A 20,931-nucleotide genomic window follows, 5' to 3' on the forward strand; every position below is an offset into this window, starting at 1 on the left:
GTGAAATAATAGGACAGATAAATGAATAGTGTTGCTGATAAAAGTATCTTCTTTTATGGAAGCACTTCAACTAATGACCAAAGATTTGACTTGAGTTCTTTTGTAGAATAAGCAAGTTTGATCATAGTCTCTCATTTAAAAAAGAATATATTGCTAAAAAGTTACTTTGTTACAAATAGCTTGAGAAAATTATCTTGTGGAATTCTGTTTTTCCCCCAAAAGCCAAATCCTAAAAATGCCTACAGATCTTATGTGTTTTTAAAACAAGGCCTATAAGCAACGTGCCAACATAAATGGCAAAACTATTTTATGGTAAACATATGTATTTAAAAAACGTGTTAAAATGTTCTGTGACTTATCGTAATTGTGGGACTTTTTAGTAGTTTTCCTCCCAATCCCACTTGTTTTTTCCTCTTAACCATTTCTTTGCCCCCTTTTCTTGTTGGGTTATTCATCAGTCTTCTGTTAATTTGATGAGCTCTTCTTATATTATGAATATTCATCCCTTCTCTGTTGCCCACATTTTCTTCTGGTCTTCTGGTTGTGTCTTAACTTTTTCTTTGCTAAATTTTAGAGCATGTAGGTATTTTTCTTTTCACCTAGCCAAATCTGTGAATCACTTCCCTTTTGTCTTCTCTTTTCTTTTTGTATTCCTCATACCAAAATTACTTAAAATAATTTAAAATTATATGTTTTCTCCAAAGTACTATATGCATTTGGTTGAAGCAGATGAAATTGCTATTTTGTCAGTCAAAAACTAATAACAATGCCAGCAATTTTACATGGTTCCATTTAATAAATTGTTTGAAAAGTCAAATAGTATTGCAAGTCCAGCAACCCAAAGCAGGAGTCTCCTTTCCTCCTCCTCCTCCCCATTCCTATGGCTTCCCTCGAGAGAGAACCACCTTAGCTCTGGTTGGCATTTTCTTCTGGTATTTATAGCATATAACTTTCTTATAATGCTATTTCTGGATTTTATAAAACAATATTTTTGAGTGCCTTTTACATTCTAGATGCTGTTCTGGGCACTGGAGTTTCAACAGAAATCAAAACAAACATCCTCCTTTTCTAGCACTTTTGTGTTGGGAGTAGGAGTGGAGACAAATTGCTGAATAATTCGTTAGATGTTAATAAGTGCTAAGAAGAAAAGTAAGGTGGAAATGGAGATGGGGTGATGAGGGAGCTGGGGAAATGGGCATTTCAAATTTAAATATGGTGGTCAAAGAAGGCCTCCTTGAGAAGGCCACGTTTGAGCAAAAACCTGAAGTGAGCTTGTTGGGAATAAGCATTCCAAGCAGTGGTACAAGCATGTGCAAAGGCCCTGAGACAGGATGCATGTGTTCAGGCCCCTGACAGCATGTGCAAAGGCCCTGAGACAGGATCCATGTGCACAGGTCCCCAACAGCGTGTACAAAGGCCCCGAGACAGGATGCATGTGTACAGGCCCCTGACAGCGTGTGCAAAGGCCCTGAGACAGGATGCATGTGTACAGGCCCCTGACAGCATGTGCAAAGGCACCAAGACAGGATGCATGTGCACAGCCCCAGACAGCATATGCAAAGGCCCTGAGACAGGATGCATGTGTACAGGCCCCCCACAGTGTGTGCAAAGGCCCCAAGACAGGATGCATGTGCACAGACCCCCCAACAGCGTGTGCAAAGGCCCTGAGAGAGGATGCATTGTGCACAAGTGTGTGCAAAGGCCCTAAAGATGGGTCAAGAGACCAGAGTGACCAGAGCAGAGTGAATGGGGAGAGTGATAGGAATTGAGGTTGTCAAGATAACAGAATGTTTGTGGGAGGAGGAACTTTGGCTCTTATACTCCAGATCATTGAAGGGCTCTAAGCAGAGTGTTAACATGAACTGCCTTCTATGTGTAAGGGTCACGCTGGCTGATCTGTTGGGAATGGATTGTAAGGGAGAAAGAGCAGAAGCAGGGAGCTCCTGTAGTCATTCAGGCAGATGATGATGGTGGCTGGAAGCAGATATTATCTGTGGAGGTGGTGAGAAGATGTCCCATTCTGGATATATTTTGATGGTAGAACTGAGGAGATTTCCTGACAAAGTGGCAAACCAAGGATGGGTGTATGGTTTTTGGATTTAGTAACTACGAAGATGGAATTACTATTTACTGAGATGGGAAAGACTGCGGAGGAGTAGGTTGGGCTGAGGAAAAGTTCAGGGACTCCATTTGAGGCGTACTAAGTTGACATCCAAATAGAGATCTGTGACACTCCAAGATTTAAATGCCAATTTTTATGAGAATTATACTTTAAAACCATATTTAATGAGCTGTCACTGATGTGAAAGTACACTATGTGGTATGATTCTTACTGACCTGTAACATACCTCATTTGTTAGAGGTTAGCATGTTTATTAATGAAAGAGGTTTGGCTGTTATTATTAAAAGAAAGGAAAAAGCTCACTGGGCAATGGAAGTTGTATGTAGTTTGCATAAAATTTTATAATAATCCGAGCGCAGTGGTGCACACCTGTAATCCCAACTACTCCGGAGGCTGAGGCGAGAGGATCACTTGAGGCCAGGAGTTCAAGGCTGCAGTGATCTACAATGATGCCACTCCAGCCTGGGTGACAGAGTGAGACCCTATCTCTTAAAAATAAATTAAATTGTAATAATAACATGAAGGTGAATTGCTAGTGTGCTGTAAACATGAATTGCAGAAATTTACACCATTTAAAGTTGAATCTCCGCAAGTCAAGGGCTGCCTGTATATAAAAATTGTCAAATCATATATGTTTATATATGTATATACTTGCATATATATGAATTATTAGGAAAAATTCATTTATTTCTATAGGCTTTTGAAAATTTTGCTTAGCTTTGGTGGACGGCATAGAAGTTAGTTTATTTTTGGTCTTTCAGAACAGTATGTTTGCTTCCAAAGTATAATTGCTTCTCGATGGTCGAACCGTCAGCATTAAAAATTCTCCTTTTTCCTACTGCAGTACAAAATAATCCATATGAAGAGTAATTTCTTTTGTAACATTGGTCAGATTTACAGACTGTTTTCCTCCGGTTAATTCATTATAGAAAACTTGTTCTAATCAATTCACAAAGCATCACTTATCATGCATCTCTTTTCTAACATACTTTCTTACAAATAATTTCCTGAAAAGTCACTTTTTCTCTACTTTTGCCCTTGCTCTGGAGTACTTCATACATTCTTTTAAAACAAGATCAGTTTGGGGACTTAATGTAAGTTAAGAGGGGTTTGCCATAAAGTTAAATAAAAATGAAACTGTCCATTTGTTGTTATTTCTTTCAAATGTTATTATTTACCCACATCTACTCCTAGGTGTTTTTTCCTAATCCTGTTTCTTATTTCCGTCCGTCCTCCTATGTTGAAGCAACACTGATCTTCAACAAGTTATCTGCATGTTTTATAAATCCAGTAAATATTCCATGTATTCAATATTCAATCATTTTATTAAAGAATGTCATGCAAATTAAGTACAGCTATGTCTAAATATACTGCCTTAATATTTTTCCTAAACATAATATTTATGCATAGGGAACACTTAGAAGTATTCTTTCAAAAGTGACACAGGTTCTTTCTTGAATACGAAAGAACGCTGCATAATCTCAGCATGTCTGGAATACTACTTGGAAATATTTTTTTCTGACAGAAAGAAACCATTTCTGTTTGGAGAACTTTAAGTTGCACAGACTCAACTGAAAAAACATATTAAAATTTCAAATCAGTTTTTCTCTCTGTTCAGAACCATATTTTTATATACAATTTTACATATGCATAACTGTATTTTCTCATAATTTTGAAGGTATAAGTAAGAGCTTATTTCTTTATTAGCCGGCTTACAAAGAATGAAATTCTCATATGGTTTCTTCTCTCTGTCTCCGTTTTTATGGTGATGTTCTGTGCTGTACTTTAAAAACGAACTGTCAGTGGTATCAGGAAAACTTTTAAAGACCTAAGTAATATTTTTCTTTGAAAATTGCAAATTGATATCTTTTATTAACTTTTGTGGTTTCATTAGGTACTTTGAGTTTCTATTTTTATTTTTAGCCTGAGATGAGCTGAAAGACTCAAGGGTATTTATGGCATGTGAACATTTCTTTACATTTTACTGAGAGCAACTTTGAACCTGCAACATTGCAGAGATGAATTTTCTAATAGTATATTTGAAAGCCTTTTTCCCCTTTATCTACAAATTTAGCATATGTATAATTGGCTAATATAATCCATGAAAATGTTCATTTTTCTTTCGTGATTTTTTTCTGACATTGTTTTGTAAGATCAATATGGAAGCTGACTAACCTAGCCCCTTTAGACTTCAGTAAATCTAGATTTAGCATTTCTTCTCAGTTTAAACCTCCTCCCAAGATTTTTACTTGTTTGTTACTGTAAGATATTCTTAATTATCCTCCATAGTCTTTGGGATAATTTTATGACTGGCATATAATGAGAGCATCATTTAGATAATAATTTTCTATTAAGATCATGTTACTATGTTGGTTATGATTTGCACTATTATAACAGCATTGGCATTATATTCAAAATGTTTTTATTAGTAGAAATGTTCAATGTTTGGTTGTCAGAAACCTAATATCATATAATAATTTCCAGCTGCTTAGTTTTTATTAATGTCTACGTGGTTTTTTTTTTTTAATCTTCTTAAGAAGTTCACTTATAGTAAGTTTTTTTTTTCCTTGTAGTTAAGGTACCTATTGAATCAGTTAAATATTTGCTTGGTCAAATGAATCCGATTTTTAAGATGCAAAAAATAACTCATACAATGATTTTAAAAAGTCTTCTGATTAAAAAAATCTGCATTTTAGTAATTTTAAGGTGAGAAAAAAAGAATTTAAATATTTTTTTTTCTCCGTTGAAAAAATTAAGCAGTTTTCTAGACTGTGTTTGTATCAAACAAATGTATTCCTTAAAACCTTAGGAACTTTATTTTTTATTTATTTTTTTGGGGGGGAGATGGAGTTTCACTCTTGTTGCCCAGGCTGGAGTGCAATGGCACGATCTTGGCTCACCACAACCTCTGCCTCCTGGGTTCAAGTGATTCTCCTGCCTCAGCCTCCCGAGTAGCTGGGATTACAGGCATGCACCACCGCATCCGGCTGATTTTTTTGTATTTTTAGTAGAGACGGGGTTTCTCCATGTTGGTCAGGCTAGCCTCGAACTCCCGACCTCAGGTGATCCACCCGCCTCGGCCTCCCAAAGTGTTGGGATTACAGGCGTGAGCCACCACGCCCGGCCTAAACCTTAGGAACTTTAGAGTGGCTCCTTCTCTAGTCCTCCGTTATGAGTCAAGACTATTTCACTAGGACCTCTTTTCCCATGCTATCAACATGTATAAAATTTAAACATATTAAAAGCTTATTTTTAACATTAGAAATGCATACTATCTGATGTTATTAGACCAGGTTGGTTATGTAAAAGAAATGTAATCAAAGATCTAAACTGTCCCATTTGAAAAATTGCAGGTGGTAACGTAGTAGTAGTGATTTTCTTTGAGTTAACAGAAAGCCAAGTCCCACTTCCCCCTCATTCACATGTGCGATTTTTGGAGGCTGTTAGTATGGGTGGTGAGTTATCTTGACTTTGTTTGAGGGCCTTTTATGTTAATGGCCATGTTTGTAGCTAAAATGATCATGAATTTTTAATAAAATGCCATCTTAAAGGTCAACATTTTATTAAAAAGTGAGATCATTAAAATTACAAATATAGGTACATTATAAGTTTACATTGAAATTATGTGTTTGTGAGAGCCAAAGAATATAATAATTTGTGATTTTAGAAAGGATTTTTATCCATTTTATTAGTTTGGTTGTAAGTTTCAAAACCGTAAGTACTTCTTTTTCTCATCGTTGCTACTTAGGTGAGACTTCTGGTTCTCTCTCTTCCTTGCCCTTATTCTTAACTTCTTATATTATATTCTCATTTTTTATACTTTTCCATGATTTTTGCTTTTGTCGCTTGCTTTATGCTTGAATTTATGTGGCTATTCCTAACTATTGTTAATATACAAATTTGGTCTATTACCATAATCACTGAAAAATATAGATGATTAGAACTTGCCTCTGAGACATAACCAATGTGTATTTTGTGTTATGTGCTGATATAACCACACAACTACATCTGCCAATACGGATTTCATTTGTTTGTTCATTTCATTTGTTGTTTGTTCATATATTTTTATGTTTTCTTTTTAAAATTATAAATTTGAAATTATGTAATTTTATATAATTATATAATCTAGTAATTTTGAAATATATATAATATTACAGTAAGTTTGAAAAACAGAACAAGTAATTGTCCACAGCCCTCTCTACCTAACACAACCATTGTCTTTTTAAAAAGCATATTTCTTCTATATTTCTGTATCCATAACAGTCTTTATATTACTAAAAAAAGTAAAACTCATAGTGTAAGTATGATGATTGTATCCTGTCTTTTTTTTTTCCATTTATTGTATGAAATGCATTTCTATGGTATTATGTAGTTTTATAATTTTAATAGTTTCAACTTCATTTCTTTGAGAAGGTGTTTTATAAGTTAATTGATCATTTCCATACTTCTGCATATCTTGGTTACTTCCAAGTTTTTTAATTGTTAAAAAATATTGCTAACATTTGAAATTATAGTATAGGTAGTTATAATATTTATCTATAATATGAAACTTATTTTAATAATAAATGATTCTTAATTTATGTATGTAAGCATTAAGGTTAATACTGTATTGGTGAATAATGTTTTACAAATGCAATGTTGAGAAATAGCTTTGAAAGTGACCAAATTGCAACTGTCCAAGTTTTAAAATTTTTTACTTAAGAGAAATTGGAGTGACTGGAATACTTGCAGAAAGTCTTTATTTTCTAGTCATGGTCCTGCATTGTGAAAACACCTTAAATTACAAGCATTTGAGAATAAGCTTTGTGTCCCCTAGTGGTTGGGAGCCAATGACACTACCTTACATATTTTTGTATTTCTAATACAGGGGAGTGTTAAAATGTGTTTCCTTATATTTGGAAAACGTCTTCTATCAGGAAAAAATTATATTTTTAATCCCTAAGTTAAACCGTTAGTCCTTTGTTAATTTTTTCTATTAAATTATTTCATACCTAACATAATGTAATAGAAATGAGCTAAATTCATTTTTTTTCTATTATGCATCTATGTATATAGGGTAATGTTTGAAACTTTCTTCTTGACTTCATTTTATCATTTAATACTTGAACCAAAGCTTTGGCCATCTTTGTTGATTACACTGAAGAGTGTACTTAAACACGTGGATTGTTACACCCACCTCATAGGGTTGCTGTGAGAATTAAATAAATTCGTCACACATAAAGTGCTTTGAGTAGTGCCAGTCATCTAGCATGTGCCCGACAAATATCAACCACTACCACCACTTATACTGATATTATTACTATTAGATATTATTATTAAAAAGAGAATTTATTGATATTATTAAAAAGAGAATGAAAGGCGAGGTATGGTGGCTCATGCCTGTAAACCTAGTACTTTGGGAGGCTGAAGTGGGGCCAGGAGTTTGAGGTTAGCCTGTGCAACCTAGTGAGTCTCCATCTCTACAAAATATAGTTTTTGAAAAGTAACTGGGTGTGTTGGCATGTGCCTGTATGTCCAGCTGCTTGGGAGGCTGAGGTGGGAGGATCGCTGGAGCCCAGGGGTTTGAGGCTACACTGAGCCGTGATCGCACCACTTTACTTCAGCCTGGATGACAGAATTAGACTCTTTCTCAAAATAATAAATAAATAAAAATAAAAAGAGAAGCTAAATTTAGACCAAGAATCACCTTTTTCTGTCATGGCATAATAATGTACCATCTGGTATTTCAATACAATGTATATGTCAACATAAAGTAGTAAAAGGGTTGTTCAGTATTTCTGAGACCATTGGTTAGTTATTTAGAAAAATATAAAGTTACAGCCACACTTCCCAGGCCTGATTTCATCATGATTACATGTCAGTAATTCCAGATGGAATTAAAAAATTAAGTGTAAAGCCATGCAACCCACTTTTTAACACTTCAAAAATATTGGTGAATATTTATCAGAACTAAGATGGAAAAGTTATAGAAACAATGGAAGGAATCACAAAGGAAAGATATTTATAAATTCAAACACATAAACAGTTTAAATTTCTTTATGATGACAGTTAAAAGGAAAATTGAAAACCTTACATCTTTTTAACAAATAGAACAAAGGGCTCATGACCTTATTGAAAGATACCTATGTATATGTATTTATGAAGACTCTACTCCAAAAGTGATCAAAATGTATAAACCAACAATTTACAGAAGTAAGAAATGCAAGTGAGTAATAAACATGAAAAAAATACCCTCAACTCCACTAACCGTTAAAATAACAGTGATGTACAGTTTTCACTTGTCAAATCACTAAAGATTTTAAAGAAGAGATTAGAAGTCCTTTGATGAGAGAATGGTGAAATGGGCCACTGTACATACTGCTGGTGGGAATGGATATTGATATTAATCAATCCGAGAAGCATTTGGACAGGATCTGTCTAGTTTCTAGCAATTTGCCCTAATGAAGTCATCAGTGACATGGGATAAAGGGATGTTTATTGCAGTCTTATTGAACTAAGAAGCAAATAACGAGCAATTCAGATCTCTCCCTTTACAGTTAAATTTTTAACTTTAACCAAAGCTATAAATTAAATGATAAATGAACAAGTCATCATAAATTTTCTACTGGAAAATATTAGATAAGCGGTGTCTGTGATTAGGGACTGACCTGCAGCTGCAGTCTTAACTCTGAAGTCACTTTCCTATTGTAATAAACTAAACGTGCCGTTCCTTTCAAAAACACAAATCTCTAGCAGCTGTGGGTAAGCTCCCTGGAAAAAGCCTGTCCATAAAAATGTTGAGCCAATTATAAATTGCAAAAACATGAAATGTAAGGAAAAATATTTTTTATGTAAAACTGTTCCCTTACTCTAAATTCCTTGTTAATGTACCCCTTTCCCTTCCGTCTTTTTAAAAGCCAGCTCTTGCTAAGACTTTTGCACTGAAAGTGAACTGAAATCAAACAGGTTCACATTTATCTAAAAGAATCCTCTGTGTACTTTCAGTTTAAGGTCACATTTTTTGGTCTTCCTTTTAATAAGAGAAGTAAGATCTGAAGGCAAGAAACGATTAACTCCCTTTTTCTGGCACAGAATTACTCTCCCTTAAGCTTAGACTTAACTAAGGTGTACTGACACATCGCTCATTATTTTACTGAAATTGGAAAATTACAGCCTCTGTACTGCCTTGAAGGACATGTTAAGTGTGCTATCACCCCTGACTACCCATGGGGGACAGAATCTAGAAAAATTGCCGTTAGGAGTATGGGGCAGGCTGAAAAATCATCACAAATAAATACTCTGAATTTCACAACTCTTGCTGTATCTTTTGTTCTGGCTATTTTATTGGTTGTCTGGGCTGGCAATTTTTCCTTCTTCTCACCCTGTCTGTGCATGTGTATACATATATATGTATGTACATGTATATATGTTTCTGTATATATATATATATGCATATGCGTGTATGTATATCAGATGTGTGTGTATGTAAATATGAGCATTAATATGTATTTGTGAATCAGGGGAGTAAGTAAAAAGTAAGACCAAAGGAAAGGATACTTTCTTTCAATGTAAATATGGTAACAAATAACTATATCCCTAGAAAGAGAATCTATGAAGACAAATGAAAAAATAGTTAATACATACTAAGCCTTTCTGTTGTATTTTTTAAACTTATTTATTTCTTTATTTAGAGATAAGGTCTTGCTCTGTTGCCCAGGCTGGAGTGCAGTGGCGGAATGTTGGCTCACTGCAACCTCCACCTCCTGGATTCAAGTGATTCTCGTGCCTCAGCCTCCCGAGTAGCTGGGATTATAGGCATGTGCCACCACACCTGGCTCTTTCTGTTGTATTTAAAATGTCTTAATACTTAATAAAGTACTTTAGGCATCTACAATATTTAACATATTTAAATCTGGCTTTAATTTTAACATTTTATCTGTTTTATACTATTAGTCAATTTGAAACTAATTAGTGAGCCTCTTAACTCCCCCTCCTCACCCCGCTTTTTTTATTTTTGCTAGACACCGTGCTGTGGGACTACAAGGGATACATGTTCCTGCCTTCAAGGTTCTTTTAAGTAGTTGGAGGCATTGTAGCATGAATCTGTAGCTAACATGTAAAGCACTTACCATATGCCACAGATGGGACCGAAAGCTTTACATGAATTATTTAATCCTTAACCACCTTGTGAGGCAGATACTACTATAATCTGTATTTTAAAGTAGAGGAAATGAGCCTTGTGGAGAAGTAAGTCAGCAGAGCCTAGGTACTGGTCCGGATCCTCTGCCAGCCTCTGCTTGGTAACAATCAGTGACCAGCTGCTCCCATGGAACCCCTGTGGTGACCTCACTGCCTTTGCTCCTTTGCATTGTAAAATATCGTTCAAGGCACTGAAGCTTCATAACCTGTGTGAATTGATTGGTGTTGCTACTGAAAAACTGACGTGAACAAGTGCAGCGTATGGCTGCCCCGCGGGGAGCAGACTCAGATGACCTCCAGAGTTTCTTCCAGCTCTAAGGCTTTCTTGTTTGCAGAGCGTTAGCCTTTGACATCTTTTAGAATTTTAACTCTTAGAAAATGCCTAATGTGTCATGCTTTCTTTGTTGAAATTTACATGAAGCAGATGAAACAGGAATGATAGTAGGGTTTTTGTTGCTGCCTTTTAAAATTACTTCCATTCAGTAAACGTTTATCAAGCAACTGTTCTGTAGCAAGCCTTGCACAACTGACATCACCCAACTGTCTATGCTACATGGTCCCCATCTTTGACACTCGTGCAACATCACCTTAAGAGATCTGATTACCTTCTCTTTTCCTCACTAACTCTTCATTGTTTATGATGAAAGTAAAAACTTGGCTGGGTGTGGTGGCTCATGCCTGTAATCCCAGCACTTTGGGAGGCCAAGGCGGGTGGATCTCCTGAGGTCAGGAGTTCGAGACCAGCCTGGCCAACATGGAGAAACCCCGTCTCTACTAAAAATACAAAAATTAGCTAGGTGTGGTGGCAGGCATCTGTAGTCCCAGCTACTCAGGAGGCTGAGGCATGAGAATCGCTTGAACCTGGGAGGCAGAGGCTGCAGTGAGCTGAGATTGCACCACTGCACTCCAGCCTGAGCCACAGAAGTGAGACCCTGTCTCAAGAAAAAAAAAAAAAAAAAAAGGAAAGTAAAAACTTAAGTGAATTTTAAAGGCTTAATTAGGTAAGCACATTGAAATTCAAGATTTAGCTGTGATTTGCTCATCAGAAATTTGTCAGGTTTTTACTTTTGGATGTTATTTCCTGTGGATGAAGCATTTATGTTCTTGTTATATCCATTCCTGTGCCAAAAGTTTGTAGAGACTTGACAGCAAGCCTCCCTCCATACAGGGAATAATTATAAAGGAATTTATAGTTCTACCTGCTTATTCTGTAATTGCCTCTCATGAGGCAAGAGCTGTGGAAACATGAAATTATAATGCTGTGAAATATCAGCATTCTAACTTTTGTTGTTAGAGTAGCTCATGTATCGTCTTTGTTCTAAACCAGAAGCCATGCTAATACTGGATTACAGTCTGGGCCAGCACACATCCGTGACAGAGTAGGTGCTGGGGTTGGTTTGGGATAACTAAATTCTGCAATTAGGAAGAGACCCTTGTCTGAGAACCACTGTGCTCAAGCACAAGGGGTAGTTGTAAAGACCTTGGCTACTTCTGGTGTAGTGTGTTATGTCTGTGATAGGAAGGTGGCTGGGTTCAGTGTCTCATGCCTATAATCCCAGCACTTTTGGAGGCTGAGGTGGGCGGATCATTTTTGCTCAGGGCTTCGAGACCAACCTGGGCAACATGGCGAAACCTTATCTCTTCAAAAAAAAAAAAAAAAAAAAATTGAGCCAGGTGTGGTGGCACATGCCTGTGGTCCCAGCTACTCAGGGGGCTGAGGTGGGAAGATGGCTTGAGCCTGGGAGGCAGAGGTTTCAGAGAGCCGAGATCCTGCCACTGCACTCCAGCCTGGACAACAGAGCCAGTCCCTGTCTCAAAAAAAAAAAAAAAAAAAGGGGGGGGTCCCTTTTCTGGGTTCTATGAAGCTTTCCCTACAACCTAGAAAACAAGATGAACAAAGAGTAATAACTTTTTCTCTGGTGCTTTACATAGAAGTTTGAATCCTCTCTGCATGTGTGATTTTATAATCCCACCTCTTTTTCTCATCCTAGGGCCAGAGGGACGTATTTACCTTCTAGCTTTCCTCAGATGTCATCTCTTGTCTCATAAGACACCCATGTGTTTACAACTTGTCCTGTTCTCTTCTCCTCTTTACCTTTGTAAAGGAGCTTTAGAACAACTGTCTTCCTTGTTTTAGATCCTTTATAAATAACCTTTTCTCTCAACTCAAATATCTTCTCAAAATCAGAGTGACTCTTAGAGGGCCACAGAAACATGTTATCAGATAAACTTTAGTCACTCTGTCCTTAATATCTTGATCAATTTTTATCAAACTCTGAATCCATAAGGTGAGTCACATAAAACCATTGTTAGTCATTGGTAATTGTTTCACATTTCCTTTATTTTGAATCCTGCTAATTTCTTAAACCCAATGGTAACAATTATTCATTTCCTTTATGCAGTCATCCTATGATATCCATGGGAGATTGGTTCCAAGACCCCCTTGGATAACCAAAATCTGCAGATGCTCAAGCCCCTGATATAAAATGTGTACTTGCATGTAATCTATGCACATCCTCCTGTATACTTTAAATCATCTCCAGATTACTTGTAATACCTAATACAATGTAAATGCTATGTAAATTGTTATACTCTATTGTTTAGGGAATAATGACAAGGACAAAAGTCTCAATACAGATGAAATAACACTCAATACATGTTCAATAGAGATACAGTTAAAAAATTTCAGTCCATAATTGATTAAATCCACATGGATGGAACCCACAGATTCAGACAGCTGACTATATTCACTAAAATCCACACAGATTAGTTATTACATTTTTTTCATTTTGTTACAAAATACCTCTGTTTATAAAAAAGATATCTATGGCTGGTCATGGTGGCTCATGCCTGTAATCTGGGAGGCTGAGAAGGGCGGATTACCTGAGGTCAGAAGTTTGAGATGAGCCTGGCCAATGTGGTGAAACCCCGTCTCTACTAAAAATACAAAAGTTAGCCGGGCGTGGTGGCGTGCACCTGTAATCCCAGCTACTCGGGAAGCTGAGGCAGGGGAATCACTTCAACCCAGGAGGCAGAGGTTGCAATGAGCCGAGATCATGCCATTGCACTCTAGCCTGGACAACAAGAGCAAAACTCCATCTCAAAAAAAAAAAAAAAAAAAAGTTATCTATTTATCAAAGTTGATGAATATTCTTTTTGAAGAGAATGTATTTTTATACCTTTAAAATGTACTTGCATTTTATTTTGAACTTTGCAGCTGATATAAAATATATATAAGGGTTTTTTTGTTTTGTTTTGTTTTTGAGATGGAGTCTTACTCTGTCACCTAGGCGAGAGTACGGTGGTGCGATCTTGGCTCACTGCAACCTCTGTCTCCTGAGTTCAAGTGATTCTCCTGTCTCAGCCTCCCGAGTAGCTGAGATTACATGTGTGCACCACCACGCTTAGCTAATTTTTTTGCATTTTTAGTAGAGATGGGGTTTCTCCATGTTGCCCCAGCTGGTCTTAAACTCCTGGGCTCAAGCGATCTGCCCTCCTTGGCTTCCCAAAGTGCTGGGATTATAGGCATGAGCCACCGTGCCTGGCTCTATTTCTTAATTTCATATGTGTCACATTATGAAAGCATAGAATTTCCATTAGAGAAAAGAACCTGAGGCTTGATCATTTATTCCATCCCCTGGAGTCCAGTTAAAGTTAACTGACTTGCTGAAAATCAACTAATTGTTGACTGGGTGAGCCTTGTTCTGTCAGCCTGACTGACGCATAAGCACACGCTACACTACACACTTCCTAATTTAGTTTTCTTTTTGTTTAACAATAAATGCTGCCTGTGCCATGGGTACGTTGTGAGGTTATGCTTAGGATGTAATAGAAGCTTTGTTCATGTTCATGAATGAGAGAACTTATTGTTTACATTTAAAATGCTTTTACAGTGTTTTTAACTTTTTCATATCAAATGTGTTTACCAATCAGTTCTTGATAAATTATGATTTTTGACTTATTTTGCTTTATTATAGTTATTTTACTCAATGATTTTTCAACAGAGCTCTTTATTGTTTAAACCAAATAAAATTTACATTATTATAACTACATAAATAAATATTAAATCTAAGTTATTGTTTTTATAAAATTGTGTACTATTATTTTTTTCTTACTGAATGCATTTCTAACAATATTATGATGAATAGGCCGGGCACAGTGGCTCATGCCTGTAATCCCAACACTTTGGGAAGCTAAAGTGAGGGGATTGCTTGAGGCCAGCAGTTCAAACCAGCCTGGGCAACATAGCAAGACCCTGTCTCTACAAAATATTTTAAAAATTAACCAGGAATGGTGATGTGTGCCTGTAATCCCAGCTGCCTGGGAGCCTGAGGTGGGAGGATCGCTGGAGCCCAGGAGTTCAACACTGCAGTAAGCTGTGATGGCGCCACTGCTCTCCAGGTTGGGCAACAGAGTGAGACCCTGTCTCTAAAACGTTAGGGTTTTAACTTTAAAAACCCAATATTATGGTAAATAAAATCCAACCCAACTCTGAGGGTTTTTTTTTTTGAGGGTTTCTTTTTTGGTTGATGTTACTAAAAATATATTTATTTTAATATTTGCAGCTGGTTTTAGAAGAAGTTTTCGTCTTAGTAGAAAAGATAAGAAAACAAATAAATCCATGTATGAATGCAAGAAGAGTGATCAGTACGACACAGCTGACGTACCCACATACGAAGAAGTGACACCGTATCGGCGACAAACTAATGAAAAATACAGACTCGTTGTCTTGGTTGGTAAGTGCTTGTTTCTGTGAGTAATTCTGAGGAAATGAGTGAGCTAGTAAGAATTTCTCTTCAAAGTGAATCATACTTGAAGTTTTCAAGCTAAAAATCTCCTCCCCTTCAACACCTTTTGTCTTGTCTCTGAAACAAAATCTTTAGTTTTTTGTACGTAATTGACTTGCAGAGACTTTTAAGACATTTCTGAAGAATGGTACTGTCGTTTTAGTGGAACCTTTGTCAAGTGGGGATAGCAAACAGTGTTGTAATATATGAAGCATACATCAGGGCAATTAAATAATAGAAGTGAATATTTTTTAACACAATGCAAGTTCGTTTCAAAGCATTTTGAGGCAGCAGCATGGTACAAGCTTCAGATGGCATTTAGACCTTCAGTGAAATAAAGTATTACAGCAGAGTTCTAGGATATTTCAAGCTAGAGAGTCAGCAAAGTCGCTTTAAAGTTGATAATTGGCTGGGTGCAGTGGCTCACACCTTTAATCCCAGCACTTTGGGAGGCCAGGGTGGGAGGATCACTTGAGGTCAGGAGTTTGAGACCAGCCTGGCCATCATGGTGAAGCCCCATCTCTACAGTGAAGCCCCATCTCTACATTGAAGCCCCATCTCTACAAAAATACAAAAATTAGCCAGGCGTGGTGGCACAGTCCTGTAGTCCGAGCTACTCAGGAGGCTGAGGCAGAAGAATCCCTTGAACCTGGGAGGTGGAGGTTGCAGTGAGCCAAGATCGCACCACTGCACTCCAGCCTGGGTGACAGAGCGAGACTCCGTCTCAAAATAAAAAGGTAGTTAATAAAGGAATGTGGGTATTTTCACAAACATCGATTGCCTTGGCTCAGATTTGCATCCTAGCATCTATCTTGTGCACCCTTCACAGATGTGAGTAGCCACAAGCTCCATGTATCTTCACTTCATCCTCAATGCATTTCTTTAAAAATGTAGCGAGAGATATTTAAACTTCCAGGATCAAAGCCAATGATTTTAGAAAAGTTTTGGAGTAGAAGAGCATGGTGTCTCTTAGTGTTAGTACATTCTCACACTGCTATAATTACCTGAGACTGGGTAATTTATGAAGAAAAGAGGTTTAATTGACTCACAGTTCCACAGGCTATATAGAAAGCATGACTGGGAGCCCTCAGGAAACTTAACAAGCATGGCAGAAGGCGAAGGGGAAACAGGAGCGGGCTTCGCATGGCAGCAGGGGAGAGAGAGAGTGAGAGCGACAGGGGACGTGCCACATACTTTTAAACCATCAGATCTCATGAGAACTCATTATCGTGGGAATAGCATGGGAGAAATCCACCTCTGTGATCTAGCTACCTCCCACCAGGTCCCTCCCCCAGCATTGAGAATTACAGTTCAACATGAGATTTGGGTGGGGACACAGAGCCAAACCATATCACTCTTGTTAATTGTTCTTTTATAAACTCATGATGATACTTATGGAAATGAGAATCAATGGAGAAGCTGAGAATTACCCCATTTTAGTAAGATGGAGTCCTTTGAAAGGTTACAACCCATGCTGTTCATTGAGAGATGGTGGGTGACTCATGGGAAATGATGCAATTTCTCACATCTGTAGGTCCTGGAAGTGAACACTAGCATCATTACATATTAAGATTGTTCGCATTATTTTGAAACACATATTCACATACTTCAAAAGAAATTCAAAATTTCCTTTATTAATAATGTCCACATCTCCTAATTCATTTATACTGAGCCTCCTCAAGGAGGAGGAAGAATTTATTTATAGATTACAGTGCCCTGCTTCTCATCCTTACAGAGGTTGCTGAGAGAACATGCATTTCCCAGCTCAGTGGGGCTACCTGAGACCTCCTGCTCCTCTCCCACCTCACTGTCCCTTCTGTGCCGCCTCCTTCACCAGCACAGATCACAGCAACATCTCTTCTGTCCCTGTTGCCTCTTCTCCTCAGCCAAGGGGAGAGACATGTAATAAAATGGCAGTGAGCCTGGGCGCAGTGGCTCATGCCTGTAATCCCAGCGCTTTGGAAGGCTAAGCCAGGAGGATCACTTGAGGTCAGGAGTTCAAGACCAGCCTGCCCAACATGGCAAGAACCTGTCTCTACTAATAATATAAAAATTAGTCAGGTGTAGTGGCAGGCACCTGTAGTCCCAGCTTCTTGGGAAGCTGAGGCACAAGAATTGCTTGAACCTGGGAGGCAGAGGTTGCAGTTAGCTGTGATTGTACCACCGTACTCCAGCCGGGGCAACAGAGCAAGATTCTCTAATTAAAAAAAGAAACAAAGAAAAAAAAAGGCACGTGTTAGTCTGTTGTGTGTTGCTGTAAAGGAATACCTGAGATTGGGTAATTCATAGAGAAAAATGATTTGTTTGGCTCATGGTTCTAATAGCTGGAAGTTTGGGCATCTGGCGAGGGCCTCATGCTGCTTTGACTTGTGGTGGAAGGCGAAGGGAAGCCTGTGTGTGCAGAGATCACATGGAGAGAGAGGAAGCAGGAGTGGTGGGATGTCAGGCTCTTTTTAACAACCAGCTTTCTTGGGGGACAAATAGAGTGAAAACTCACTCACTGCCTTACCCCAGGGAGGGCATTAATCTGTTCATGAGGGATCTGCTCTTATGACCCAAACACCTCTCCTTGGGCCCCACTTCCAATGCTGGGATCAAATTTCAACACGCAATTTGGGGGGACAAACATCGAGACTATAGCATGAGGGAAAATACAATGGGAAACTTCATTATCTTGGAGACCACCTCTCCAGATTTGACTCCATCTACACTCTGCCTGGTTTTGTTTGCCTTTCAGAGTCCCCAGGTTGTTGCCTTTTGTGCGCTGTCCAGAGGTTTGGGCTGTATTCAGTGGGGGATAGGCTCTGGTGGGCTTTCCCCAGTACAGTGGATCTGGAACTCTCTGAAGCTTTAAACTCCTCTGACACAACTTGGCCTTTCTTCATGGGTGTGCCTTAATCAGCCTCCTCAAAACTGTGTAATGGAACCCCAGCCCTACTGGTCAGCAGTTGAAAGGGTCATCAGGACAAAAGAATGTCACAGCATCATTCCAGCTACCTTTTGAGGCAAAATAATGCTCCCAGAATTATATATCACCGCATTGCATTGTCAGCCAAAAATCATAGAATGACCTGAGATATTTTCGCTTCTCCTGTCTGAATGCTAATTGTCCAGATCCGTGATCACTGATTGCACTAAAATTCATCTGGCTGAAATCATCAGTAAAGAGATTAATTGTACGCACTTCAGTTGCCCTGTTTCCCCTTTGGCCTTTGGGTTCCTGGTACCCGAATTCTGAATTGAATGTGGACTCTGTTTTGGGGCCAAGTGCTTTGCTTTTTTTCTTTTATTGTTTTCTCTTCTTTCTTTCTTTACTTTACTTTAAATTCTGGGATACATGTACAGAATATGCAGGCTTGTTACGTAGGTATACATGTGCCATATGGTGGTTTGCTGCACCCATCAACCCATCATCTAGGTTTTAAGCCCTGCATGCATTAGGTATTTGTCCTAATGCTCTCCCTCCCCTTGCCCCCACCCCGCAGGCCCTGATGTGTGATGTTCCCCTCTCTGTGTCCATGTGTTCTCATTGTTCAACTTCCACTTATAAGTGAGAACATGCGGTGTTTGGTTTTCTGTTCCTGTGTTAGTTTGCTCAGAATGATGGTTTCCAGCTACATCCATGTCTCTGCAAAGGACATGAACTCATCCTTTTTTATGGCTGCATAGTATTCCATGGTGTATATGTGCCACATTGTCTTTATCCGGTGTATTATTGATGGGTATTTGGGTTGGTCCACTCCCTTTTCTCACTTTATTTTTTAATTCCCAGCAGAATCCTAAAGCCTTTTTTTTTCTAGCCCTGTGATATCAATCCTATTGCAATGACTGCTGTTTCTGTCTCCTGTTTGAAATTCCTTAAGTTTGATTCCTGATTCTCAGAGATTTCCCCTTTGTCTTCCAACAGGGGTATTACCCTTGACATAGTCCTAAACTGGAGATGCTAAATACTGATGCTCCCAAGTGGCACAGTCAGTGAACGTTTATATTTCCTTTGATAGGTGCTTCTGCCAATGAGTGTTTCCTCATTCTCTATAGATTTCCAGGCCTTAAGTAAATAATTAATTGCATTGCTTCAATGACAACCAAAATATCTGTTTGAACTTCTTAGGTTTCTCTGCTACGAAGATCTAACTGTCATGTTTCACTACCCTCTGCTGTTCCCAACTCCTTTCAAACAGTCTCAAGCAAGTTTTTAAATTTTAACTTGTTTTTAAGAGGGTCCTGTCCTTCCTCCATGCTATATAATAACAGTAACTAAGGGCTATGAGTGTATTATTTCATTCAGTCCTCATCATGACTACATGGTAAATACTTTTATTATTCCCTGTTTTACAGATGAAGAAACTGAAGCACAGAGAGAAGTAGGTAACTTGTCTAAGATCCTGAAGCATTAAGTTACAGAACCGATTCAGACCCCAGCAGGTGGACACCAGAACCCTACTTCTTATCTTACTGTGGAATATGGCTTCCAATCTTAAAATTAGGGCAGTACTTGACACTGTGCTGGATCTAAATATCTTACTTTTTAAAAAATATCCTTGATTAAAGGACTGTTCATTCATTTTCCTGACAGATACCTCCTTGCTTTGTGAAAGTTTAGATGTGAGTCTAGTGAAAGCGTTTATGTTCACTTGAATCCTGCCCACGTCTACAACTCAAGTTTCCAATGTAGGTCTCCCTAGGTCAGTTCAACAGGCTTGGTGGGCTCACCTCTCTCTTTCCTACACGCTAATTCTGCACACTGTCTAGGCAGGGTTTCTTACTGCACCTGTCATTACTATTTCACTGCCCTGCTCCTTAACATTTTTCGATAAATTCCTGAAGTGCTGATTTTCCTGGACTTTCCCTCTCAAATTTGTTCACATTTCCCATGGTCAACCTGGGATAAGTCTTCCATTTACCAGGAAAGGTTATATTCATTAATCTGTCTACTGCCTTCAGAGTTCAGAGATTGTCTCTCAATAGTTTTTTGATTGCCATAGATAGAGGTAGTCTTGGAGAATATACAGAGGGAGAAGCTCCTGCCCTTCTCCTCTGACCTCCAGACCCTATTCCAGGGCTTGTCAGATTTAACATGCATTCTGGTCACCTGGAGGTCTTGTTAAGATGCAGTTTCTAATCTGGTAGCCTGAGGTGGGGTCAGAGAGCCTGCATTTCTAACAAGCTCCCAGATGATGCTGTTGCTGCTGGCCTGATTGATTAGGGTACATTTTGCTTTTCCCCTATTGCTGCTGGTTCAGATGCAGATGCTGTGAGGTCTTGTGCTGTGCACACAGGGAGAAGCCTTGTTGCTCTGTTTGAATGGGTTCAGTTGCCATTGCCTTCTTTGGTTAGTGATTGTGAATTGGCTGCCATTTATTTTGATTTTCTACTTTTCTTGGCATTGTATTTCAGTTTTGTGCTTTCTCATGTATGCCTTATAATGATGGCTTAGAAACTTTTGGTTTCCTCTTAATCTTTCTGCTGTTCAGGATTTGCTCAGCAATATTTCAGGTTTTGGCTTGTCTGTTTTGATCAACAGATTTGTTATGATTATTAGCCTTTAGTCTGAAATTCCTCTAGGAAAATTAACTTTATGTGAAACTCTTTAGCCCCTAACAAGTTCTTTTCCTATTTTGGAGCAATTGCTGGTATAAGGCAGTATTTCTTAAATCTGTAACAATTGGATTATAACAGAACAGACTTAATGGAGAATATTCATTTTATTCTTTTTGTCATGTTAGATCACATTTTCTCTTCAGGCGAATTGTATTTCCTGTGTCTCTATATAAAAAATAGAGTAAGGGCCAGGTGCAGTGGCTGATGCCTGTAATCCCAGCACTCTGGGAGGCCGAGGCAGGC

General features: G+C 38.2%; 1 protein-coding gene across 3 annotated transcripts in view; it reads left to right on the forward strand.

Annotated features, from left to right (window-relative positions):
* MPP7 (MAGUK p55 scaffold protein 7) overlaps positions 1–20,931 on the forward strand; it is a 259,047-nt gene that overhangs the window by 204,890 nt on the left and 33,226 nt on the right. For all 3 annotated transcript variants that reach the window (XM_004049214.5, XM_055352420.2, XM_055352422.2), the window contains exon 12: positions 14,866–15,036. In XM_004049214.5, the coding sequence (XP_004049262.1) occupies positions 14,866–15,036 (171 nt within the window). The remainder of the gene's footprint in view (positions 1–14,865; positions 15,037–20,931) is intronic.

The sequence above is a fragment of the Gorilla gorilla genome, chromosome 8 (genome assembly GCF_029281585.2).
Source record: "Gorilla gorilla gorilla isolate KB3781 chromosome 8, NHGRI_mGorGor1-v2.1_pri, whole genome shotgun sequence".
Lineage (NCBI taxonomy): Eukaryota > Metazoa > Chordata > Mammalia > Primates > Hominidae > Gorilla > Gorilla gorilla.